Raw genomic sequence first — 27,322 nt, 5'->3', positions numbered from 1 at the left:
CCACCCAGTTCAGTCCTAGTAGGATCAAGACATGTCCCAGAGTAAGCTGTTTATCTCCATGACAACTTCAAGTGATGTGTGCAAAACCATACTGTACAGAGAGGGAAGATGAAATGCCTACAGATGAAGTAATTTGAAAGCCATTGAGAATTTAATGGGGGGAATTTTGTACCTTTAAGTACTATTTCAACACAGCTGCATTATTATCTCATATCAGAAATTAACTGGTTGAATGTTTATTACCTAAAATAGCTGATTTTATAAAAAGTGTAATGTTGCTACTTTAAGGAAGACAAAGATGATTTAGCATACTTGTATCTAGAAAGCCTATCTCTAAAAATGAAAAAGAAAAAACCCCTCAAAAGTGAAATTATACATATTATGATTTATTCTTAAGACAACAACAAAACTTCTTCCACTGTTTATTGAGGATCTTGGGTGTTTCAAAAGTGAAGTTTCCTCATTCTCCAAGCAAATCCTCATTTTAAAGTTAAGGTCGAGGCTAAGGTGGGAAAATTGCTTGAGCCCAGGAGTTTGAGGCTCCAGCGAGCTATGATCACACCACTACACTCTAGTCTTGGCAACAGAGCAATACATCATCGCTAAAAAAGTTAATAATCATAAAATTAAGGTCAACTATCAGGGACAGGATTTTTGTAGCTTAACGCTAGTTTTGAAGTCCTAGATTTAAAAACAAAAGGAAAGGAAAGGATGTAAAAGAACCACTCTTACTATATTATTCATCTTTAATATTTGTCAAATCCCATAGATGGCCAGTCACTCTGGAAGCGACATTCTCTATAACTACAGGACATAGGCGTTACTTCCAAGAGGTTTTGTTGTTGTTGTTGTTGTTTTTGAGATAGAGTATAACTCTGTCATCCAGGCTGGAGTGCAGTGGGGCGATCTCGGCTCACTGCAACCTCCACCTCCCAGGTCCAAGTGATTCTGATGCCTCAGACTCCCAGGTAGCTGGGATTAGGAGCACCCACCAACATGCCTAATTTTTGTATTTTTAGTAGAGAGGGGATTTTGCCAAATTGTCCAGGTTGGTCTCAAACTCCTGGCCTCAAGTGATCTGCCCACCTTGGCCTCCCGAAGTGCTGGGATTACAGGTATGAGCCACCATGCCCGGCCCCAAGATGTTTAATCTTAATTCAAGATCCTCTTGTTTCTGTCTCTCAGTTCTAAACTTAGTCCCTCTACCTCTTAAAGGCAGTTCTAAAATTTTATTTAACAAGAATTGAGGGAACAAATATTTGTACACCAGTTTCAGAGTAGCATTATTCATAATAACCAAAAGGTAGAGACAACCTAAATGTTCATTGACAGATGAATGGATAAACAAAATGTGGTCTGCACACACAATGGAGCATTATTCAGCCTTAAAAAGAAACAAATTTCTGACACATGCTACAACATGCGTGAGTCTGGAGGACACTATGCTAACTGAAGCTAGTCACCAAAAGAACAAACATTATATGATTCCACTTATGTTAGGTACCTCGAATAGGCAAATGCATAGAGACAGAAAGTAGAAGAGAGAAAGCCAGGGCCTGGGGCAGAAGTGCAGAAGGATGGGGAGTTATTGTTTGATGAGCACCGAGTTTCTGTTTGGGAAGATGAAAAAGTTCTAGAAATGGATAGTGGTGATAACTGTGAATGTACTTAATGCCACTGAACTGTACACTTAAAAATTGTTAACATGGTAAATTTCATTTTATATATATATATGGCTTTATATATATATGGTTATATATATATATGGTTATATATATATATATATATATTACCACAACAAAAGAATGAGGGGGTCTGTGGGATGCAAATGAAAGATTTCAGGGGAAAAGCAACAAGGACATAAGTGACACCAAAAAGACTAGATAAAAGTTATGTGAGGCAGATGTACATTCTCTATAACTACAGAAACAGAAATCAAAGCAAAACAGAACTGCTGGCATTCCTGAAGTAGTAGCAAATCTATTCGTCTTGAAGGCTTCCGACCGTGATGGCTGCGAGCAGGACTCCCAATTCTACCTGGCTGGCTGCTCAACAGGCGCGCGATGTGCCTCCGACAGGAGCTTCGCTGTGGTACAAATGACTCATTTACTCTCGAGTCCAGTTAGCCGGCAAAATTTATGGTTGCTGCTGACACTCTGATGAATGTGCATTCCTAGCTGGCTCTGAGTGTGGCAATTCATGGTCTTTCACAATTTCATGGTGGAGGGAAAGATGGGTCTTTTCTTCCCCTCAGAAAAGTTGTCAGTGAGGAAAATCAGTATTTCATTTGGACTTCTTGTAAGCTGGGCTTTGTTTTCCACAATTCAAAGTCTCATGTAATTAGGTGAAAGTGGCATTCATCCAACCTTGATCACATGCTCAAAGCTCCCTGGGTTAATTTATGTTCTTTTCCCAGCAAGGCAAGATTCTCATGTTAGCATCCCAACTTCCCAGCAGGCGGCTCAGACAGCTCCATGTAAATGCATGTGAAAAATTTACCATCAAACACAAGTTACTTCAGCAAATGGCAAAAAGTTCAAATGGTCATCACTCTGAAAATACTGGTTCTTCTGTGGACTATTTGTAGAAGTATTTGTTTGCCAGAAAACAAATAATAAATCACAAGATGCAAATTTCTCCTTAGGTATGAAGGCAGGGAAGGAAATTCCTCAGTGACCACATTTAGAAACTGTTTATTTAACAGTGGGTACACACATACTTGTGAGTTCCATAGCCTAACATCTGGCATGTAAGCTGGCAAGATGAATGTACCCGTTTCAGGACATTTTTAGGTTCACACTAACAATGTCAAGGTGTTCATCAAACCTTTGTATATAATTGTTCAATAGACTGACTTCTGTGAATTAAACCATTGATGCCTCTCCTAAATAACAGCACTATAGAAATACATACATAGATGTTTCCTGTTCTGCTGAATTAACATATTGAGGTTAGGAAAGAAACTGAGTCTTAGCCTAGAGAGCTTTACCTACTCAGTTCAGATACTCAGCCTATTAAATATTTTTAAGGATAAAGGAAAAATTAAGAATATTATTATAAGGCATCAAACAGAAATTTAGAATTCAGAGAGAAAACCACCATGTAGGTCCATAAAGCTGAAAGAAATTTTTATAGCAAAAACATATTAGAGCACCAGAAAAAGAGTTCAGAAACGTTTTTCATGAAATAATTAGAAAAGGCAAATAAATTTAGGTACTAAGAAGCTCATCATAGTATTATGGCATAATTGCAAAATCACTGGAAACAATTTAAATGTCTAAACTAGGGGATTTGTTACATAAAATAGAAATCATTATAGGGTCACTAAAAGCTATATTTTGAAAATAATATTATTGAGTTTCAAAAAAGTGGTTTATGAAGAGCCAGTGTGGTGTGACATAATTTTTTACAACAGCTTGGCTGGGCACAGTGGCTCACGCCTTAATCCCAGCACTTTGGGAGGGTGAGGTGGGTGTATTGCTTGAGTCCAGGAGTTCAAGACCAGCCTGGGCAATGTGATGAAACCGCATCTCTACCAAAAAAATACAAAAATTAGCTGGGTGTGGTGGTGCACGCCTGTGGTCCCAGCTACTTGGGAGGCTGAGCGGGGAGGATTGCTTTAGCCTGGGAGGCAGAGGTTGCAGTGAGCTGTGATCATGCCACTGCAATCCAGCCTGGACAACAGAGTGAGAGCCTGTCTCAAAAACAATTTTTTTTACAACACCTTTATTGAGATATAATTAATATACGATATAATTTACCCATTTACAGTTTACCAATGATTTTTAGTACACTTAGAGTTGTGCAAGATCACCTCAATCATTTTAGAACATTTTCATCACTTCAAAAACAAACCTCTTATCCATTAGTGGTCACTTGGTACAATATAATTTTTATGAAAAGTACACAGGAATGGTGTACCCACAAAATGGATTATTATTTGGCAATCAAAAAGAATGAAGTACTAATACCTACTGTAACATGGATGATCCTTGAAAACATTATGCTAAGTGAAAGCCAATCACAAAGGACAACATACTGTCTAATTCTATTCATATGAAACGGCCAGAACAGGCAAATCTATAGAGACAGAAAGTAGATTAGTGATTGCCTAGGGCTGGGGGTGGTGGTGGTTATGAGTAAATGGGGAGTAATTGCTAATGTTTGCTGACTGGGGTTTCTTTTGGGGGTAATAAAAATGTACTATAATTCATTGTGGCGATGGTTGCACAATTCTGTGACTATACTAAAAACCACTGGCCTATACTCTTTAATGAATTGTAGAGTATGAGAATTATATCTCAATAAAGCTGTTTTACAAAGTACATAAGTACTGCAGAAAAACTCTGGAAAGATACTAAAAACGTTATCACTATCCCTGTGTACAGAAATTACAATTTGTTCTTAGTTTATAATTTTTCTACAGTGATAACGTGTTAACTGCATAACATTAGGTTGGTGCAAAAGTAATCGTGATTTTTGCCACTGAAAGTAATGGCAAAAGCCACAGTAACTTTTGCACCAACCTAATAAATAATTTAAAAAGCACTGACTACTCATTTGATGATTTAAGGAATTATTGTTTGTTTTAAGGGTATGATAATGGTATTGTAGTTATGTTGCATATTAACATGAAACATAATATTTGTTGTTGTTTGTTGTATACAAAATGTGTACATGCCAGTGGTTCTCTTTGGGTAGTGGAATTATGGAATTTTGGTAGACAATATTTTGTTTTATGTGCTTTTGTGCATTTTTCAGGTACTCTACAATGACTTCATGTTGGTTTCGTGATAGGAAAAAAAATTCTCCCTTAAGAAACCATTTCCTCATATCCAAGTAGTCATCTAAATAATAACACCTAATGCAAAATGAAGTGAAAATGTTTCATCTGGGCTCACAGCCTTAAGGCAGTCAGAAAAAAAACATGAATTACTTGAGTGGCTTTTCTAGGGCAAGGCACTTGAAATTATGCCCTAGGAAATCTCAGAGCCATGATACAAGGATATTCTAGAAGCTGCCCAGACTTTGTGGGTATGACCTGGGGCATTGACAAAACCACTCACAAAGTGGATGGTTAAAACAAAACAAAACAAAATAACTCTTGGGTGAGAAACTGAGAAACTACCAAGTTTGTCACTTCAAATTTATGCTGCATTTGGTTTTACCATGTCTTCATCCAGATAAGTAATCTTTAAAAAGAAATATACAATAAATTGGGGAAAAAATAGTGCATTTTTTTTTAAAAAAGGCCAAGATAAATTTCCTTTGACTACATGTATTTGTAAGCTTCCAAAGAACGTGGTCACTCAGGATCATAAGGCATAAACATGCCTGGATAATTACTCAACACACACACACATACACACACACACACACACACACACACACCCCTTTCCCCAAACAATCCAAAAATAGGTAAGCGAAAAGTAGTAGATGCTCCAGAGACTCATGCGAACTCTTAGAAAAGATGAAAAGGGAAGATTTTTCTATACAAAATAACTGTCATGTGAAATTACTTTAATAGGGAAAATCAAACCCAATTACAGCAATGCTTACAAGATGACAAGAGTAAAAACAATCTATCAAACAGATCTCTCTTTCCTGTAAAATTTCAAAATCTTTGTTTCTATCGTATATTAACTTAGCCTGCATTTATTTGTAAATATCTTACCTTTCCTGCTATATTTTCAGCCTCTTAAATGCAAGAATCAAGTCTCTGAATCCCTAGAAAGTTTTATACATTGTAGGCAATTAATCAAATTGGTTCAAATCGTCAAAAGTCTGCAATATTGATAAGGGGACACAATGATAAAAGATATATTATGCTACTCAAAGAATTTATTGAAAATCCAGGCAAAATGCAGGAAAATCCAGGAAAAATGTATTGTGGTCACATTGGTAAGAAAAAAATGCTTGCTTAGAGATAATAACATCCAAGAATCCTCTCTTTCTTAAGAGGTTAAATGTTGGAGGAAAAGGGGTTGTTATATAAAGAGGTTGTTAGTGTCAATATGTATATTTTTGAAAAACCTGCCATTCTGTAAAACTGTGCACTAAAAGTAACAAGACTTATGGGGAAAAATAGGGTTGGGGCAGACTATTTAACATTTATGAAACTTTGTAACTAGAGCACTAATGAAAACACTAACAATCCTATTAAAATCCAAGGATTATGAATCCATTGATTTTGATTAATCCATTGTTTTAATACAGGAGGGAATATCATTGTAGCTTCTTCATTTGCACTTGAGCACTGCAGGCACTGCCTACATGAAAGATATCTCCATAGATTTTTTTCCTTGTAGTTTACCTATTTGCTAAATATGACTCTAATTGTGAGAAAGCTTGACATGAATTGTTACAAAGCATTTAATGTGCTGGGAAAAATCATGCTGGAACCAATGTAACTTGAGGATAACACTAATATTTCTAAATTCATGTGAGTTAATTATGCCAAAGAAATGCATATTTAGCAGAACAGACAGATTGCTAAGTAGCTAACCCAGGTACTGGCAGATGTGACCACAGTTTATAGTCAGAGTAATTGTAATAGTAATGATGACAGCTTGTAACACTTACTGAGGGTTACTATGTGCCAGGCATGATGTTAAACCCTGAACATGGACTATCTCATTTATTCTTCACATAGACTCTATGAAGTAGATGAAGAAACAGCTATTTAATAAGATTAAGTATTAATCTTTGCTCAAGTTTATACAAAGTTGGAAAGTGGTAAAGCTAGGATTTGAACCTAGATCTTTCTGACTCTATGGCCTCAGTTATTAAAAACCACTAGGAAATGTTATTTTTCATCCAATAAAAGTGTGAAATGATTCTACAATGGTAACTGACAATGTGGCCCAATGCTCTTTATCCAACTGGTACATGTACATGTTACAGCTGACATGATGTGTGGACCTAGAAAACCACTAAGCATTGTACAGCACTTGTTATTTTTCCAGACTTAAGCTTTCTGGCTAGGATGTGAGGGAAATCTTTGGACATGGCCAAAGGAGAATTCCAGAAGTGAGACACCTCCTTTTCATTTCTTTCCAGCTGGGTCAGAGGTTCGTTGTGATGACTCAGGCTACGCAAGGGCTGTGGAATGGACGTGCAGCTGTACTTCTAAATTCCAATGGGACATCAGACTGGGGAGGATTATGACTGGGAAATTCATACCCAGCTGGAGCCAGGATTCTACGCACCAATGCGAGACAAAGAACTTGTGGTGGAATCTTGACTTTTCAATTCATTTCATCTATAAATTCTATTTAACTTAACATGCTCCAGGAATTAACTAATTCCTAACATTTGGGACTGGCCAAATGTTAGGGCTGCAAAACTGAGTAATCCATAAATCCACAGGCCTGTGGAGCTAATTGTGGGCACTTCATTCAGCATATTCTGTGCCAGGCACTCTTCCTGGCATTTTACACGTATTCACTCACTAAATTCTCACAACCCTATCATGTAAGGATTAATGTTCTCCCTATGTTATAGGTGAGGGAACTGAGATGCAGAGAGCTTAAGAAACCTGCCTAAGGTCACACAGCTGATGAGTGTGTGGCAGAGCTAGGATTTGAACTAAGCTCTCTGAATCCAGAGTCTCCATTCTTAACCTACTGCCTAAACTCCTTCTCTAGTAGTAGGAGACAGAGGGGTTAAACAAATTATAATGTGGGGAGATCAGAAAAATTCTAGACATACGTACCCAATAGAATACTGGGAGAGGAGAAAGTGATTAATCCTGGTTGGAGTGGTGGGGAGGACAGAGTTGTGGGAGGAGTGCCAATTTGGCAAAGCCTTCACAGCAGATGTTGAATGGTTATCAGGGACAGCTGAGGAAATAGCATAGGCAAGTGGATGGAGGTGGGAAATAGTCTGGCATGTGTATAGTCTGCTACTGCTGAAATATACAGTAAATATGGTAGGGTAGCAGGGGAGGACTGTGTAGCAGTAGAAGATATCAGAGAGAGGAAGAATTCAATTCTATGAATTGGCCATGCCATGGAGTTTACTTCTTCTTTTTTTTTTGAGACAGTCTTACCTCTGTCACTCAGGCTGGAGTGCAGTGGCACGATCTCGGCTCACTGCAACCTCCGCCTACCAGACTCAAGAGATCCTCCTGCTTTAGCCTCCCAAGAAGCTGGGAATCCAGGTGCATGCCACCATGCCTGGCTAATTTTTTATTTTTAGTAGAGATGGGGTTTTGCCATGTTGCCCAGGCTGATCTCGAACTACTGGAGACCAAGCAATCAGCCCACCTTGGGGAGTTTGCTTTTATGTGGGAAATACTGAAATAGGTTTTAAACAGGGGAGAAAGCAAGCAACCCAGTTTTTTTTTTTTTTTCTTTTACTCTAGCTACAGTATGGAGAATTGAAGGATGCAGGGCCGGGGTCAGGGGGTAGGGGTTGGGAAAGGAAGGCAAAATCTAGAAGTAGGAGGGATGAGTAGCGAGATGTTTTTTTTGAGGCCAGATCAACAGGACTTGTTGATTCAGGTGGGGGGTTGGGGGACTGTAGGGAGCTTTCTTTATTAAGAGTAAAAAGTTGATTGTTATGAAGCCTAAGTGATTGAAGTCAGCTCTAGACTCTTACTGGGAACTCGGACTTAAAAGGGGTCCTGTATTTTTAGATGCATGGATCCTGATTGTGGCTAATAACTAATTCATGGTATCATTATTTTCACCTTCCTTTGTATAGTGTCAAAAAGCTCCACTGAAGTAAACAGCAATGCTTTACTTTGCCAATGATTATCAGTTTCATAATATGTCATACACAATCCCAGAGCAGCTCTGCCTATTAGCTTGGGTTGCCCACTGACAGATAATTACCACCTGGTGTTCCTGCACTGTAATAAGGATCTTTGATCTCATCTTACCCATTTCTTGAAATAACATTCAAAGATGGATAAATTACCCGACTCCTAAAATTGGTTGAGAAAAACCAAGAACCAAAAGCCAAGAAAAGGTCACATTTCCCAGCTTACAACATTCTCCCCTCCCTTAGGCGGCTGGCACCTGCCTTTCGGCTCAGTTCCAGCCATGAGTGGGAAGCTCCTGGCTTTCTGGAGCCAGAGGATGTTCAGGAGGAAAGCCCACTCAGCCGAGGGCGAGGCCATAGCTGGGAGGATGACTCGCACTGGATCCAGAAAGAAAGCAAATGGTCTCAGAAATATGGTGGTAATGGAGTAATGGTGGGAGTGGGGGTGTGTGGAGGGGGGCCAGTGCCTTTTCCAGGAAGTTGGTTAGTGAAATAATTCTGGTGGGAAAAGACGAAAAAGAAGAAGTCCACTTACTGATACAAGAAATCAGATCATTAAATCTTTCCTTAGGAAAGAGGGGGTTTTCCAGCCCACGGAAATAGAGCTTCAGAACGCCAGCAACTGAGTTAATATCATGGTTACTCTGGTCATCAGCCAAAGGATTTTCACCTAAAAAAAAAAAAATTGTTACACTTATAGTGCTTCTTTTTATCTGAACAAAAATATATTTCTATGAACATACACACTGCTATATATACATGTATCTTTTAATTACACTTTATGAAAGATTATATGGTACTAAAATTAAAATAATTGGTTTAGATATCCCATCCCATGATTAACCTAAAAATAGTTGACTAAAATAAAGCTTTTAAAGTCTTATGCTACTAAACAATCCCTTACAAGTTACCCAAATCTTAAAAATAAAATACTGTGGAATTTATAATTTTACCCAACCCCCACTTTTTAAAAGCTGAAATCTGTAATCTTAGTTTGACATGAATTCAAACACTACATCCTGTGTTTCTTACCCTACTGGAAAAAAGGCACACACACACATAGTCTGTCTGGCTATGCTATGTGAGTCAGCAAAATTTATCAGAAATGTCATAGGCTCCACTGAATTGTGAACACCTACAATTAAATAAGTAGGCATTTCCCAAAGTGGCATGGTGGTGTTCACAGCACATCTGAAAGCTGTCTTAGCAGAGGGAGACTGTACAATCAGATAGAGGAACTTGAAAATATACCTTTCACGTTACCAAGGAGTTTGTATAAAAAGTGGGAATTTAAAAAAACATATCACAAATATAAAATTATGTATTTTTTTATGGTAAATAACTTTAAAATATTAGGTAACTAGTCTGATGTTTCTCTCTGAGAATTAAATTAAATTATTAGGCAACTAGCTTGGTTATAGTTCCTCTCAGAGATAAAATCCTTAAGAAGTTCAACAAAAAATACAACCTTCATTCAAATTCTATTTTTTATTTACAGTTTTATGCTTCTCTTCTAAAGTTCACAAAAAGTGTGCATTGCATTTTAATGTTTTTTTTTTTTTTTTTTTTTTTTTTTTGCTTCTTAGGGCAATTTATTTTTAGGGATCTGTTGTTTCCTTTTCTCTGTTCCTAGGGCAAGAAATCACTGAACATGAATTTATCAGAATATAATAATTACTATTATTTTTGCCCAAGCAGATCACAAACAAGAAATACTGGGAAAACTTCCAAGGAAAAATGATAGCGTATTTTGCCTGTGGTGGCTAGCACAGAACCTGATACTTCACCATATTCCAACTTATACTGAAGATGGCCACTGCATGAGACTTGACACATGTGGCTGCTCTGCTCTAACCATCAATTTTTACAGTTTTGCCGATGAGGAAATCGAGGCCAAATAGGAATTGAGCGACTTGACCCATATCACATGATTGATTAGTGGCTGAGAGTCTGATATGATTCTAGGTCTGCCTGACATGAAAGTGTGCAGCTTTGCTAATTATAATGTGCTAATTGGAATGTTTCTAACATAAGGAAATTATATGTGCTTCAGGTGATAGATACCCCAGTTACCCTGATTTGATCATTATACATTGTATGCCTGTGTTAAAACATCATATATACCCTATTAATACATAATACTATTACGTACCCATAATAGTTAAAAATACAAAATTAAGGGAAAAAAAGTATTGACATTGAAAAAAGATAATGTATACGGTAAATGACCCAGTTTAGTAGAACTTATTTGACAGCCAATTATGAACAAGCATAAGGCACCTGCTAGGGTCACAGGGAAGGAGTCTGTGGACAGTGAGAAGAAAAAGGGAAGAGCTCTGGACAAAGGGAGCAGCTGGGCAGCTGGGAGGAGCTGCCTCCCTCACCTGCTATCTAGGCCCAGGGCTGCCCTGGCCACTCTTCTAGAACCTTTCAGCCCCACATTTGCTACACCTGGCACTGATTATCAATGTCAGCCCTCAACCAGGATGCAGAGCTCATATACTTTTCTAATTTTAATAACAAGGGCTTATAGTTTTGGTCCCATTTCTCAGCTATTCTTAATGGATTCTTACAGCTGCACCCCTAATGCAGTACATACAAAGAAAGGTTTTGAGGATATACAGAGTAAGGGTGTCACTTCAGTTTACAGAACATGATGACTTTTCAACATGGTTTGCTTATAGGGATAGACATGCAATTACCTCTCTCAAATGAATTTTTAATATCATTGACTTCCACCTGGGAACCAGACACTCTGAAAATCCCCTGATGCTGAAGACCTAAAGAGAAAAGAAAGCAAAGAGGATAAAACTCGCATCACATTGTCTAGGTCCCTCTTTTCCCAGGAAGTAAATTTACTGAAACATTCCTAGTGATTTTTTAAAAAACAAGAATTCTGTAGTTTATGGCTTACCATAGAGATTGATGAACCGAATACAGCTTTCCACAATGAGGGGAATAACCTGTCCTGAGTCCTGGGTAAAGGGATAGAAACCAGTTAAGCTCAAGGGAGAGGTATAAACCCCTCATTATAATAAGGCTTACAGTTGAACAGTAATTAAAGAGGGATTTTTGCAGTTCTGGAGCAAACCAAATTAAATACATTTAAGGCAATCCTGTTTCAACTTACCCTGCTCTGCCTAGAGATGTCAAAAGCTAATTCATCTCTTTTCTTATATTAGGACTCATATACCAAAATGAATATGTGAATAACTCATTTTTAAAAGCTTATTTATGCAAGTGATCAATCTTTAATGGACTTAAAAAGAACTCTGTGTGTTATAATCATAGCATCTTCAGTTTGATTGGCTATATTCATCGTGAAAGACAACTTTTCAGCCATCTCAGGATTCTCTCTATGACATCCCTGAGAGTACATCACCTAGATGACAAGTTATAAAAGGGCTTCCATATCTATAGATGCCTAATATGAGAATTGTTACAGAGATAATTAAAACATGTATTTATTTAGTTTACATCAGAACTTACAGATTTTTCATTATTACATTTTCATATTTTAAGGAATAAGAAAAAAATGGCACAAATATACATCGGAGTAGATCTTTTTTTAGAAAGGAACATTTTTGGGCCTTCTTTCCCCACGTCTTGTAAAACAGTCACTGCCTTCTACTAAACAAATGTAAATTGTGGCAATGTTTTAAAACATGTATAGGATGACAAATGAGATGAAGGGCTGCTGAGGTCACAGTTAAATATGTACCAATGCCATGTACTCCATGAAGTTACAGAAGGTTACTGACTACAGAATTATTTTTCATGTATTTGTAAGACTCTGCTTTTTCAGGAATTAGATCTTTTTAAAAAAGCCAAAAAAACCCCAAAACCACTGGGCTCAAAAATGATTAGCTGACATCAGGTATTAATTCATGAGGAATTTTATTTTGAAATGCAAAAAAAAGTTGGTTGTCTTAATATATTAGAACAATTCAGAATCCATTAACCTTTCCAATTAAGCAGTGGGGGAAGGATTGGGAATAATGCAGTTCAGCAATTTAAACTCTTGACTATTCCTAGAATGGGTATTACACTTCTTAAGGAATTGTCTTATTTTAGGTTTTAAGACAATCTAATCAGTGTATAAACCAGTTAATGGCTCAATTACTTCTGGAGCCTGTATTAAGTTTCTATAATTAGTTAATTTGTTTTAGGAGTATAAATTTTATTAATTTCTTAGAGAAGAGTCTTAAGAATAAAGACACATTTTAGTGTGGACTAGCTGGCTCAGGAACAGTAATGTAATTACATCACAACTTACTGAATATGTGAAAGGATTTTTCTTTAAGATATAAGTGTTTTAGGGGTAGTAAACTATACGAACAATTCATGGAACACTAATCTGAAAGCAACATATTTTTCAATGTGATAAAAGGAGACCATTAATTTACATCTCTGCTGAACTTAGTATTAAAACAAAAAGAAAAGCAAAGAATACAAGGTTATTAAAAGGAAAATGTTTGCACTAAGAAAGTTCTCAATAAAAAATGTCTTAGGTTTTCATATTTTTAAAAATGTTCTTGTATTTACATTTACTAACTGCTTTTTTAAAAAGCTATGATCAGTATTTCACTCAGATATAATTAATTTTGTAGTCAAAAAGTAATGAGTATATGTGAGTTAATTTAATTTAATTTTATAGATTTCAGATGCATGGGTAGAAAACGTAAGAAAATATAAGAACAATGGATTGCATTCCATCTATCATTCAAACTAATCCTTTGGTGTCAGTTTTCCCATGAGAAAAAGAGAAAAAATGGTTTTGCTTTTGCTGTCTTCACAGTGACACTGTGGAGATTTCAAGTGAGCAAGGCCTTTTTAGAAGTGGAAAGGAGCCCTTTGTATTGTTTCTATTACCAAAGAGTCTTCAATGTGCCATCTGGGCGGTGAAGAGCTTCTATAAGTGAATTTTCCATGATAGCTGGTTTATTTATTCTTTGGTACCTCAATTTACTTTCATTTAACTGCTCTTAATGAAAAATTGAAAAAATAATATAAAATGTGCTTTTCTATCATCTTAAGCAGCCATTCTCATACCATATTATCAAATACAACAGAATCCTATGTCTGCTTCTTGCAGCTTTTCTATATTCTCTTTCTCTGCCAGGCCATCAGCTGCATATCTCATTGCTTTCATTTTATCGTTCCTCTCTCTCCATCTAATTTGTCCCTGCTTATAAGCCAGGGGCTGGGAAAATAGATAATCAAATTTGACAATAATTTTATATTAAATTAGAGCCAATAAGGTTCTTCTGGATTTAAGGCTTAAGGCAGATTTGTAATTGCTATTTAGGTTCTTCAGTGGCTTTTCACTTAATTCCAGAGTAGGGCTATTTTTAAGGCTGCCAGAGGTTTTTAATCTATGTATGTATGTATGTATGTATGTATGTATGTATGTATGTGTCCTTACACATGCCACGTGCACATTTATTTAATTGTTGGTACACTAATTCAATAAACAGACCTAAGAAAGTAAGGCATCTGTAACATATCATTAAGGGAGTTTATTAATGATGTGGTTTCTCAGATAAACTTAGTTTGCAGAAACACTGCAGCCCATGCCATAAAATGTGTACTATGAAGGAGAAAGCAAGCCCTTTACTTCTTTGTAAAATTCACACTAGGGTCCATAATCCAGTATTAAATGTGTATTTGGTATTTTAACATTGACTCTCCCTAATAAAAGCCCTTGATCAAATTTGGTACATTTGCCAAAAACATAATGTAAAAAGTAATAGTTTAATGTACCCATTTTTCCTCTAGTGTTTGATTGCTACAGTTTCTAAGTAAAACCCATTTACAAACCTATCTAATTTCCAAATGCAAACATTTTTCTTTTAAAACCCTAAACAATCTAATTAAAGCCAAGCATGAGCACGACTTGAAAATGATACCAACAGTGAAAGAGCACCCTTACGTCCCTCTAGCACTATACCTGATGTCTTGTGTGCGAGTTTCTTCGTCCTCGGCTAGAAGCATTATCAGAAATACAGGATGAAAAAGAAGACGAAGAGTAAACACAGCAGAGATACAAGGTATAGATCATAGGGTCTTACAATTCATTCAATATAATGAATTCCTCAAGTCATGGGAAATCAAAACTCCTGCTGTGCTTCAGAGCTAGCCTAACAAGCAGACTTTAAAGAATATTTTGTGCCATCTCATTTGCACGAGTAAAAATACAACATTTTTTATCAGGTTGCTTTTTAACTTTCTGTATAAATTATGGCTCTTTAAAAAAAAAAATAAAGAAAGAGGGCTTTCTTTTGTGCCCACATAATAATACCCACATTTATTCTCTCTTCTGAAGACACTCAACCCAAATATTCTTTCCACTCTGACTTCAGGAAATATTATATTGATTTTCTGGGAAAGCAAAGAGCCCCAGGACAGACTTGGACATAATGACCTTCCTCCTCTTACAAGAGGCTGAGACCATTATAGTAAGAAGCATGGAGATCAGCCACCCAGATGGCTGGTGCCAGTACCTTGACGAATGTTTCCAAATCCCCATTAAACAACTTAGTATTATACTGTGAGCGGGGCCTGGACTTCCTGTGTTTCTGGGGCTTAGGGGGAACATTTGGAGGCCTAAGGGAAGGGAATATAATTACTGAGCATGGCAGAAATCAAACAATAAATGAAACATCTATAGGTCACATCAATATTACAAAACATGGGAATCTTGGGTTCCTTCCCCTCTCCCAGTCATAGGGGAAAACAGTCCTTCCCATTTCCCATTTATTTACTTTCACTTCTGTACCAAAAAACATACAAAATTGCTTATTCACACTGCTGTTTCCCTGTATGTTGCAGCTGACATTTGTTTGTTTGCTGGTTTGTTTTAAAATAAACGCTACCAAGTAGACTCGTTAGTTATTTGGTCAAACGTTACAAACCAGCATTCTTGCTATCTGGGTTACAAGTCACACAGTAAGATACAACCGGTCATAAAGATTAGGGCTCTGGTAGATCCCCAGATGAGGAATTAAATATAACATTTTCAGGCAGATGTAATTTTTTTAATTTTAATTTTTTTTTTAAGACAGAGTCTTGCTCTGTTACCCAGGCTGGAGTATAGTGGAATGATCATGGCTCACTGCAGCCTCCACCTTCTGGGCTCAAGGGATCTTCCCACCTCAGCCCAAGCAGCTATAGGACTACAGGCGCATGCCATCATGCCCAGCTAATTTTTAAATTTTTTTGTAGAGACTGAACCCCCTATGTTTTTCCAGGCTGGTCTTGAACTCCTGGGCTCAAAAGATCCTTCCACCTTGGCCTCCCAAAGTGCTGGGATCATAGGCGTGAGCCTCCTCACTCAGTCCAGCAAACCAATGCAAGTAACATCACATCTGTTCGATACCCTTCCAGTAGTAATGGGATTTTATTTTATGCAAAAGTAACTATTAATGGATTACAAGTAAAAAAAAAATAGTTTGGGTTCATTGCTTTTTCTAATTTGGGGGACATACAGGCTCGCATGAGTTACTATTTCTTTAGAACGAACTATTCCACCACCTAAATATCTGAGGATGTACTCGTTTATGCCACTGCAGACTCTCTTCCTCTCCAGTCTGCCCATTTGCTCTGGTGAATAAACCATTCTCTCTGACATATGCACATCTAGTGCAGCATGTAGTATATTTAGAAACTCTGTACCACCCTGCCCTGTGACTACAGAGAGGGAACCTCTTCTGCTCTCTCCCATTAGTGGAAAGAAGGCCAGAATTACCTGACTCAACTTCTACTACTGTGCTAAATGAAATACATGGAAGGAGAGCCCTGAGACCTGTCTCTGGATCTTTTAATGCAAAACTCCTTCTTAACTGCAAGGCTTATAGGAGGATACACACCACACCAGGAAATTGTGTAAAGCCCTTCATTAAGCTTCAGACTCTAGGAAAATTTACCTTCTTTAGTTCATTTAGTTTTAAGTTCAGAAGGTCTGGTTCATATACCAGATCCCAAGAAGTTACATGGAAGCCTGACTAGCTTCCTAAGACACTATCATGTATGGAAACAAACCTACTGGTACAGCCTTTCATAGCTAAATTCTAAGACCCTCCCAGTAGATGGGCTCATATGATGAATGGGGTGCACAGCACCTGAAGTCCCACAATCCTGGCGAGGTTAAAAAGAGCCTTCGCAAGTGTCTAGGAGGGAATATGGAAACTTCTACCAGGCAACCTATCATTTCCTGCCATGGATGCAATTTCTGAGATCTCTTTTATACACTGAATTCTGGCCATTCATGGAGGAAAGAATCTGATAGGTGTAAAAAGAACAAAACAACCAACCACCAAAGGGTTTAACCCTACATACTTGATTTCATCCACTCCTTTTACTATTTTAAAAGTGTTTTAAAATGTGGATTTCATTTTTATTCAGGTATGGTGAGGCCAAGGATCAGGAGACAACTACCACTGAAAAGATAGTTTGTTACTCACAGTTCCCAAGAGGTGGGGACATGCCCCACCACCAGGGAAACCACAGAAGGAAGCACCAGGGTTGGTCAGGAGGCAGAAGGCACAAAGGAAAATGTGGGCAAGAGTCTTTATTGTGGTTCCCACTGGAGGGAATGGGAAAAGCTGGGCAAGCAGGTTTAGAATAGGCTACTTGGAATGATTCCAGTGGGCTTTGGGGCATAGGGACTATCCCTAAATTGTCCCATACCTGGCCTTGGGGTGATTAGGGAAGGGGAAGAGTGGCCCTGAGTGTCAGAACCATGAAGGAGGTGGTTGGAGGTAGGTCCTCTGGATCACCTGACTTGCATACAAAAGGCACACTTGCAAGCCAGTTCTTACTACTGCTAGGAATTGGCTAATCCTGGGAGGGGCAGTACTTCTGGAATCAGCAAGGCCCCAAGATACCAAAGCATGAAACTAGAAAATGTGGTTATTACAATAAGGTCCAAGAGAGCTTCACATCTGGTGATATCTGGAGAAGCTGACAAAGCTAAGGAGATTAGAATTGTGTTTGGTCACTGATTCATGGAGCGAGCCAATCCTGTAGATGGAGCCAGAAATCTCCAGTGCCCTGAATCATTGTCCCCGCATGACTGGGAGATGCAGGGTAATGCTGGCTAATGGAGGGATATCTTTTGAGTCTTCTATCAAAGGCCTGAAAACCACCTCTGTAGGATTCTATAGTATGGTAAACGTGAACGCATGCAAGTTGTGAGAGGAACTTGGAATGCAAACGAACTGCCTGAGTGCTTATCAAAGTAATTTCCATGGTGAAGGTCTGAGGATTCTTGCTCTGCTACGCCCACATCAAGTGAACAGAGCCAGGGATGCTCAACATTCCAACTGCGTGACTCATTCTGATTCTGTGGCTACCACATGACTTCCTGATAGTTTGGTTTCCTATAGAGGATGCCCACATGAGAGGAAGTACTGGTCAGGTTGACGTGAGTATCTAGTCTATTTGGCAATTATAGCTCGCATTGCAAATTAATATATTTCCATTTCTGCTTTTGAAAAAAATCTCTTTGTTTGAAGTGCCTTACATTAATTATAATTGAGAAACAACAGGTGAAATAATTGATACTGCAAGGAGATGCTACAGGTGAAAAACACCTCTATAAGCTGCATATTATCAGGTTGAGGTTACAGTCCTCTTTTTCACTGACACAGTGAAGAAAAACCTCAGTGTTTTTTTCTTTTGTTAGGTTTGGAAAAGTCAGGAGCTGTATCTTTCTAGTTGGTTTACCAAGAAGTACGAGAGGCTTCCTTATGAATAAGCCGCCCAGCAATAACATCATAGATCCTTGAAAGTCGACTTGCCAATTACTGCAACAGATATACCAATGTTCTAAATGCCTCTTATTTCAAAGAGAACTCAATTTCAAAAGTGCAACATCTTGCTATGCTAATTAGATAATTTACGTCTGTTGCACAAATGGTGACATAGAAAAATAAAAGTTGCCACAAACTTTCCCCAACCCAGATCAGAATCTGCTGCCCAAATGGCTTTTCCTTCTTGTAGTAGCTTCACAATCCTCCCCTGATTGAAGACAGTACAATATGGAAGTATGTTAAAAGTTAAATGTTTAAAGTGAATCAAAATGGAGAATATATAGAGAGCTAAAATCTTAAAGATATTCGATGTAGCTCTATTTTCTCTAAAAGTTTTTATTTTTAGAGATGGAGTCTCACTCTGTCACCCAGGCTGGAGTGTGGTGGCGCAATCTAGGCTCACTGCAACCTCTGCCTCCTGGGTTCAAGTGGCAGATTTTCCTGCCTCAGCCTCCTGAGTAGCTGGGATTACAGGCGCATGCTACTATGCCCAGCTAATTATTTGGTATTTTTAGTAGAGATGGGGTTTCACCACATTGGCCAGGCTGGTCATAAGCTCCTGACCTCAGGTGATCCACCCGCCTCATCCTCCCAAAGTGCTGGGATTACAGGCTGAGCCACTGCACCCAGCCAGCTGTAATTTTTATATGACTAAAGGAAAATAGGAACAGAAAATAATTATACTTTCTACTTATGCAGATGTACACATCATATTTTTTTTAAATTAAACTATCAAATCAAAAGTCTGGTCACACTATTTAGAAACACTTGAAGTGTTCTGGATTAGATAAACCAAGCCTGTTTAACTTAGGTTTTTGTTACTGTCTCTGCCTATTAAAGAGCTTTACAATTACAACCTTAAATAAGCCAGAACATACCTAGTCTTGTGAGAAGCCCAAACATTTCATGTTGCTATGCTTTGTCAAGCCAAAACTATCTCCCGTATTCATTAACAAAACATGTTAATTCTTTCAGCACTGCAACGGTTGCTTCTTGTTAAAGAGAAAGTGAAATATGCTAGAAGTTATATGATAACATATTTTCCTACCTTGTAGTCATATATTCAGCTCTATGACCTGTAGGAAAAAAATTAAAGTAAGTAAACTGAATGGAATCAGTGGACTGTATGTGGTACTCTTTGTATCTCCTGTCCCTTATTTTAAAATGTTGAGTTTATAATAACTTACACATTTTTATGGTAGTAAACATAAGGATAGCATATGAAGACAGACAAATAATTCAGAGTAAACATTTCATAAAATCTATACATAAAATGTAATAAATTCTATAGATTTGAGAATCATGTTTCGCTTGGCAATTTGAGGTGGTTTTTTTTTTTTTTAAGAAAAGAAACAAGAATAGCTGCTTGATCATAACTGTAAGCCCAAAAATGAAATACAAATAAGACACATCCAAGATTTACATGTTAGTTATTCTCTCCGTTTTGATTGACACTTGTTGGGGAGAAGGATGGGGTCAAATAGAGTTGAGAGGGTTCAATTTTCCTTAGACTAAGTTGGTGTTCTTTCTATAATATGAATCAGGGGACTGGAGAGAAGTTGTATTTTGTAATCAGAAATGACATTTGTGAATATTCAAGTACAAGGACATTAAATGATACTACATTCCACCAACTTGTAAGCTAAAAGCCTTTCACGGAGTTCTCTGTCCATTAAAACACAAACTTCGTATACATTTGGGTTTCTTGACTTGTTTTAAGCAACAGGCCTAAATTTTGGTAGTGCTCCAACAATCAGCAATAATTTCAAGCTTGCAAGTGTTTATTGGTTGCTTTGTACGTTTAGTGTGGAGTGCTGGGAAGGAATGTGGGAAAGTTGAACCATTCAGCTGGTTTGTTTGCAAAATAACGATATGGTCCTGAAACAGCTTGAAAATATAGCTGGCAGGGGATGGTCACGTTGCAGCACAAATAGCTAAGCACAGCCTATCATATCATAATGCAGTGATTCAGATTTCTTTCTTTTTTTTTTTTTTTTTTGAGACGGAGTCTCGCTCTGTCGCCCAGGCTGGAGTACAGTGGCCGGCTCTCAGCTCACTGCAAGCTCCGCCTCCCGGGTTTACGCCATTCTCCGGCCTCAGCCTCCGGAGTAGCTGGGACTACAGGCGCCGGCCACCTCGCCCGGCTCGTTTTTTGTATTTTTTTAGTAGAGACAGGGTTTCACCGTGTTAGCCAGGATGGTCTCGATCTCCTGACCTCGTGATCCGCCCGTCTCGGCCTCCCAAAGTGCTGGGATTACAGGCTTGAGCCACCGCGCCCGGCCAGTGATTCAGATTTCTAGGGCAAGGCCAACATGACAATGGTAAAGAAAGCTGGCTTGTTGGGAATGGTGAATCAACACTCCCAGGCTGCAGCAGAGTCTTCTACTCTATTATCTCCTCTTGAATAACAACTAACATAAAGGATTTGATTAATATCTACTGATTAAAAAGGGGCAAACAGTTAAAATCTGAGACGACCTTTCTTCATACACGGCCAGGCCACAATCAAAGTGTTGGCAGAATGAGTTCATGGCCATGACTTGAAGTGGGGATGAAGGGAAGGGATGAATCTCCTCCTCCTCCTCTTCTCAGTTCTACTTATTTAAGTTATAAGTCCCTTCCTTTTGCTGGCTTTCTACTTTGGAGGAGAAGAAAAAGGTGAAGGTGTACACAGAACTTCAGAATAATTTATAGCTGTTCATGAATGGGAACGAAGGTCTACTGAGAAGAAGAGGGGGCAGATGATGAGCTGACTGTGGTATGCGGTGCCTCATGGGATATCCTAATGGAAGTGTTCGGCAGGAAGCTGGCTATATAGGGTTAGAGCACAGAGAAAAGACAGGGCTGGAGATAAAGATGTGAGAGTCACCACCATTTAGGTTGTGTTGGGTCCATAGGAGCAACATAAGATTACCCAGTGTGAGGTAGTAGAATGTGCAAAAAGGGTTGAGGGTAGAGAAACTGTCTGGCTTGTGCTGTATTATGTTGTTATTTTGTATACTTTATGATAGCATTAAGTCTAATTAGGTATGATGCAATATATATTAGTAACAATAAAAACAGCAATGACATCTAATATTTATTAGACACCATTATAAGCACTTTGTATTACATATATTAACTCACAGTTTTCACGATGACTTTATGAGGTAGCTTCTATTATTATCCTTATTTTACAGAAAAGACTGAGCATATAGAAAAGTGACTTGCCCAAGGTCACGCTATTAGTATGGGGTGGGTGTGGCACTCAGGTCCAGGTTTGTTTTAATCCCAGTCCTGAGCTCCCAGGAACTATAACATACTAGCTCCCAAGCACTATAATGTACCACCCTTAAAAACGTTACGTCTTTTTCCCTGGCAAATACGTTGAAAGATCCTAGAAGAAAGGTAGGGATTACAGCTTACAATTCTGTCTGCCTCATATGCCTAAAGCCAAATACAAAATACTGAATATTTACATAAATTTAATAAATTCTATAAATATGTACATTATTAAATTAATACATATCTGTAAACATAAATTTGATAACATAGGTAATCACTTTCAAGTGATTCAATGATAATGATGCCAATGAGAATTCCTTAGAAATGAGATGTGTTGTAATTTTGAAATTCTGCCACTTTTGTTACAATATCCTAACAAATTATTCCCTAGATTTAGAAAATGATACGTAAAATGCTTAAAATTATTTTGCTCCATCCATCCATAGTTATAGTATGAGATAAAAAATTAAAAACCTATAAAAGATACATTCTGAATAATGATCCAAGAGCAAGCTTTGCAAGAACTATCATTCACAGTGTAACTACACTACCACATCCGTCGTTTTTTCAGCTAATCGTCCTGAGTGTGTCTCAATTGATGAATGAGGTTTTATTTTTTAATCAGTATCATCATTAATAGATCAATAACACACAAGCTTAGAAGACTCTTCTTCCCAGAGAAATGTGAAAGCTTCCAGCAGTCTGAGGATTAGATTTCAATCATTTTCTTTGGAAAGCTACTTAATTATTAAAAACAACGGACCACTCCTTCCCCCCCTGCCACCACCACACCCCCCAACATGCAAGCCATTTTGAAGGCAACAAATGCCCCAGGCTTAACTTGTTCTTGGTGCAAACATGTTTTTCCAGCTACTCTTAAATTTCACTTGAGAATTATGAAGTGAATTATTTTTCACACCTAAATACATTTTATCTCCTACATATAGTTAACGGGAAAACCAAAATACAGTTTGGTGGCAATTTGATATTTTAAAAAAGGAGATAAAAGACTTAAAATGTGTATAGCTCAAATGAGACACAGGCATCCTGGATTTGCTCCCTAATGAATGACTGATGAGAACTCCTGGCATTACTTTCCAGTCCTTTTTCTTCCTTAAGAATACCAACTACTGCAGTGCTTTTCTAAAAAACCATAATTACTCACAATCAGCTTTCCTTTTGAAAGTATACTTGTACTACTACTCAAAGACAGACAATGGATTGTATGAGGATAACCTATTAAATTCCTTTGTCAGAAACCTTATGCCCGGGGCAAGAAGCAATATAATAATGGAGCTCAGCTCCTAGTGTCAGATTTTCTGTTTGGCAAAATTGCACTGATATTTGCAACCCCTTAGCTCCAAATGTTGCACACAAAGAAGTCAATGTGAACATTAAGGCTCATTACTGAAAAAGAAAAAAAAAATTCAGTGCCTCAGCTTTATAGATGTATATCTCATTTACTGTGGTCAATTTAACTTCTATGATTTAAAAACAAATGACATCACAAAAAGATATAATGGTGTTGCTAAGGGTTGAAGACAATGATAATGATGAGTTTGGTCTTAACAACTCATTGCGCGTTTCCTTCTATTTCAGTAGTTTTCAAAGATTTGGAATTCTGAATTTTGACAGTGCCACTTTAAGAGCCCAATCTAGTTGCTTCACAATGTTGTAAATCAAAGAACTTACTGGGCCATTGGCAGCCTACCAAAAAGCGAGCAGTAAGGCAGGCCAAACACATGTCTGTAGTTACAGATTCAGCTGTGGACGAGCAACTGCTAAATCTTCGGGTTAGGCTCTATTTGTTTTACTATGAAGGCAGTTTTTGCAGTGGTGAGTCTAGTATACTTCAGAGAGGCGATTTCTATATAAAAAGTCAGGGCTGTCCCCAAACATACCATTGAATCCTGTACTAGTAACCCTATTACACCAAATCTGCACTCAGATTCCTCCATAAGAGCTCACCATGGGATTACTTCACTATGGGATGGGCGCCATTAACTCTCCTGGTCTCCTTTGATGTAGCCTATTAACATGAAGAGGGCTTGCACAGAAAGCCAGCAGGCTTATAATGGTTAAGCTAAAAGGTGGGGCATGTCTCTCATGCTCAGTTTTTCTCTGGGCAAATTTGCCAGTGTCATATTCAGGCAGTGACCAGCAATTGGTGTGCCACCAAGCCTGCAAAAGGGGCAGGGCTAGGAAGCAGAGAGGTCTGCAACCAGTGGGCAGAGGCTAGTGTGCCTGCTGCTGATGGATGAAAGCCATCCAGTTTCCTCTGCAGCATAAATTGAGTCCTGTGAAGGTCTTATATACCTCAATACAGCTTGTGTCCCTGGTACACCAGAGCCCATTGAAAAAAATTCCGAGATAAAGAAATCCTGAGCTGGGCACGGTGGTCCATGCCTGTAATCTCAGTACTTTGGGAGGCTGAGGTGGGTGGATCCTGAGGTCAGGGGTTCGAGACCAGCCTGGCCAACATGGTGAGACCCCCGTCTCTACTAAAAATACAAAATTAGCCGGGCATGGTGGCAAATGCCTGTAATCCGAGCTACTCAGGAGGCAAGGCTGGAGAATCACCTAAACCCGGGAGGTGGAGGTTGCAGTGAGCTGAGATTGTGCCATTGCACCCCAGTCTGGGCGACGAGAGCAAAACTCCATCTCAAAAAAAAAAAAAAAAAAAAAAAAAAAAAGAAAAAAAATTCTTCCTTGCAGTTCACAAAGTATAATATAGATTTATGCAGTTCAGAAGCTAAAGATGAAATTTGGCATGTGGATTCAATAAATTGGCTAGAATATAGCCCCATCCAATAATGACATGTAAAAGAATATTAAGCATTGGGGTTTTCTCTCTAGGAGACACAAGAGCATCCATGTTGAATACGTATCATAAAAGTTTCAGAATGTGGCCCCAAGCATATTAACACATGTGTCTGCATGCAGTTCCAAGAATGAATTCCCGCACTACTTCATGCTCTCAAAACACAATTTCTAAAGTGGTATCCATCCTCATAGGGTAGGATTTTGTACCTGTAAGCGTTCATCTACACTTAGGATAATTTATGCTTTGGGGCTGGCAACTGACCTTGAGGGCATCACTTGAAATATCAGGCATTTGTGAAACATTGAAAAAAAAATATATATTACATGATACAGTGAGGGGAAAAAAGAAAAAACAGGACACAATTGTAAGAAAACTATTCAAAGATAAAAAGACTTTTTTTTTTTTTTCAAGTTCAAACCTACAGAAGAGTTAAAAGAGCAGTACAGGAAGCATCCTTATCTCTTTCATGTAGATTTTCTGGCTGTTAACATTTGCCACATTGACTGTACCTTCTCTTTTTCTCTCTCTCTCCCTTTTTTTTTTGGAACCATTTGATGGTAAGTTGCAGACATCATGACACTTTAGCAAGCATTTCTTAAGAATAAGAATGTTCTTCTTTATAATCATAATACCATTATCATATCTAACACTAACGTTATCACATCAAATTAACACTAATTCAATAATATCATTTAACATACAGTCTGTATTTCAACTTCCCTAATTGTTCTTAAAATATCTTTCATAACTTTTGCTTTTTGATTCAGTATCTAATTTAATCTAGTGTGTGAAGGTTCATACATTGTACTTGGTTATTTTATTTTTTAATGACACTTTTTAGTAGTTTAAGTGTTGCTTTTCTTTCCCCCCCCTTCTAGGTGAAATTGGCCTTTTCATCCTAACTGTGTCAGACATGGTTCTTAGGTCATGATAACCTTTCTCCATGTGGTCACTCCCTGAGGACGATGAGTTCTTTGGCGGAAACCAGGAGATAAGGTGATGGAAACTTTATGGGTAAGGAAGATTCCAGAATGGTAGGAGGCAAGAATTTAGGTCTAAGAGGGGTAATCTCTTTTTTGACCTGAGTTACTCACACAACTCAGTCCTCTCATTTCCCACTCCCTTCCATGTTCTCTTCTACTTTTTCTAACTTCTGGCAGGGTCTAGTGTGAGTAAAAGATAAAGTTACAGACTATGAAGCACTTAAGACAGGGACTTGGCTTGTATTTTTTTTTTTCCTTTTAAATTTCATCAGGACAAAGAGAAATATTAACATTTATACAGTCCCCTTTGCCTATATTCCCATGCCCCCCCTCAGTTTCCTCATTTGTAAAAATGGAGAAATTAATAGTGCACAGTAAAATATACGAATCAGAACAAAGCCTGGCCCAGAGAAAGCCTTACAAGTGTTAGCTGTTGTTGTTGTTTTTGTTACTATTATTAGACATAGCAATCTACTTATACTGTAAGATTGTTTCTCAACTACAGCTGATGCCTACTGAAAGAAAAAAATCACCCAAACTGGTTTAACTGGTTTCCAGAGTCTAAAGGGGCAATAGATGGAACAACAAATACTCGCCCATTAAAACAAACAGGGGTGGGGTTGGAAGGGTGCAGAACCCTGACAAGGGAAGGAAGAAGAGACTGGGGGGTCAGCAGGTAGGGGAGGGGCAGCGTCTCCAGACTTTTCTACCATCAGGAACACCATGCTCTGAAGATCACTCCCTAGGAGTTCAGTATTGACTTTCCAGCCCTCCCTAGATTTCACTATACTTCCTCAAGGTTAGCACCACGCTTTAGAAGAAAATAGTGCCAGGAGAACTTGATCATGACATACACAAATGAAACCAAATCGAAACACAGAGTGTCCTCTGCTTCTTAAAGCACAAAAATACAATTCATACTCTTTCTGGAATACATACATGATACAATGTATCATCCAGGTCATCTTCCTGTACATTCTGGATAACTCACCTTCTCCCAGAGTCCTCTGCAGCAAGTCATGTTTGGCTTGAAGTTTCGTGATGAGATTACTGCCTTCCAAATATTCTCTGAGTTTCTGCAAAAGGCAAGAATAATTAAAAAAAATTTTTTTTTCTTTTTTGAGACAGAGTTTCACTCTTGTCGCCCAGGTTGGAGTGCAGTGGCTCGATCTTGGCTCACTGCAACCTCCGCCTCCGGGGTTCAAGTGATTCTCCTGCCTCAGCCTCCTGAGTAGCTGGGATGACAAGCGCCTGCCACCACCACGCCTGGCTTATTTTTGTATTTTTAGTAGAGACGGGGTTTCTCCATATTGGCCAGGCTTGTCTTGAACTCTTGACCTCATGTGATCCGCCTGCCTCGGCCTCCCAAAGTGCTGGGATTACAGGCATGAGCCACTGCACGCAGCCTAATTTTTAATTTTTAAAAATTATTCAATGTCAAGGAACTTTTCATAGATCTAAAATCCAGCCACTTTGATCTTCTAGATCCTAGAAACTTGTTACTTGAAGTGTGGTCTGCAGACCAGCAGCATCAGCCAACTTTGGGAGCCTAGGAGAGAGGCACACTCTCAGGTTCCTTCTGTACCAGACCTCTGGAAATTAGAACTGGCACTTTCACCAGCTCTCCTGGTGACATGTATGGATACTAAAGTTTAAAAGTACTGTATGTTTTT

At 38.3% G+C, this 27,322-nt stretch overlaps 1 protein-coding gene across 1 annotated transcript in view; it reads right to left on the bottom strand.

Moving 5' to 3' along the window:
• The window catches only part of SRGAP1 (SLIT-ROBO Rho GTPase activating protein 1), a 330,478-nt gene that overhangs the window by 45,396 nt on the left and 257,760 nt on the right, over positions 1–27,322 (bottom strand). The window contains exons 10-15 of the mRNA XM_023225129.2: positions 26,641–26,725; positions 19,627–19,654; positions 15,270–15,372; positions 11,681–11,741; positions 11,469–11,546; positions 9,302–9,436 (exon numbers count right to left, since the gene is read on the bottom strand). Coding sequence (XP_023080897.1) covers positions 9,302–9,436; positions 11,469–11,546; positions 11,681–11,741; positions 15,270–15,372; positions 19,627–19,654; positions 26,641–26,725 — 490 coding nt within the window. The remainder of the gene's footprint in view (positions 1–9,301; positions 9,437–11,468; positions 11,547–11,680; positions 11,742–15,269; positions 15,373–19,626; positions 19,655–26,640; positions 26,726–27,322) is intronic.

The sequence above is a fragment of the Piliocolobus tephrosceles genome, chromosome 10 (assembly GCF_002776525.5).
Source record: "Piliocolobus tephrosceles isolate RC106 chromosome 10, ASM277652v3, whole genome shotgun sequence".
Lineage (NCBI taxonomy): Eukaryota > Metazoa > Chordata > Mammalia > Primates > Cercopithecidae > Piliocolobus > Piliocolobus tephrosceles.
This window is presented reverse-complemented; position numbering and strand designations above follow the sequence as displayed.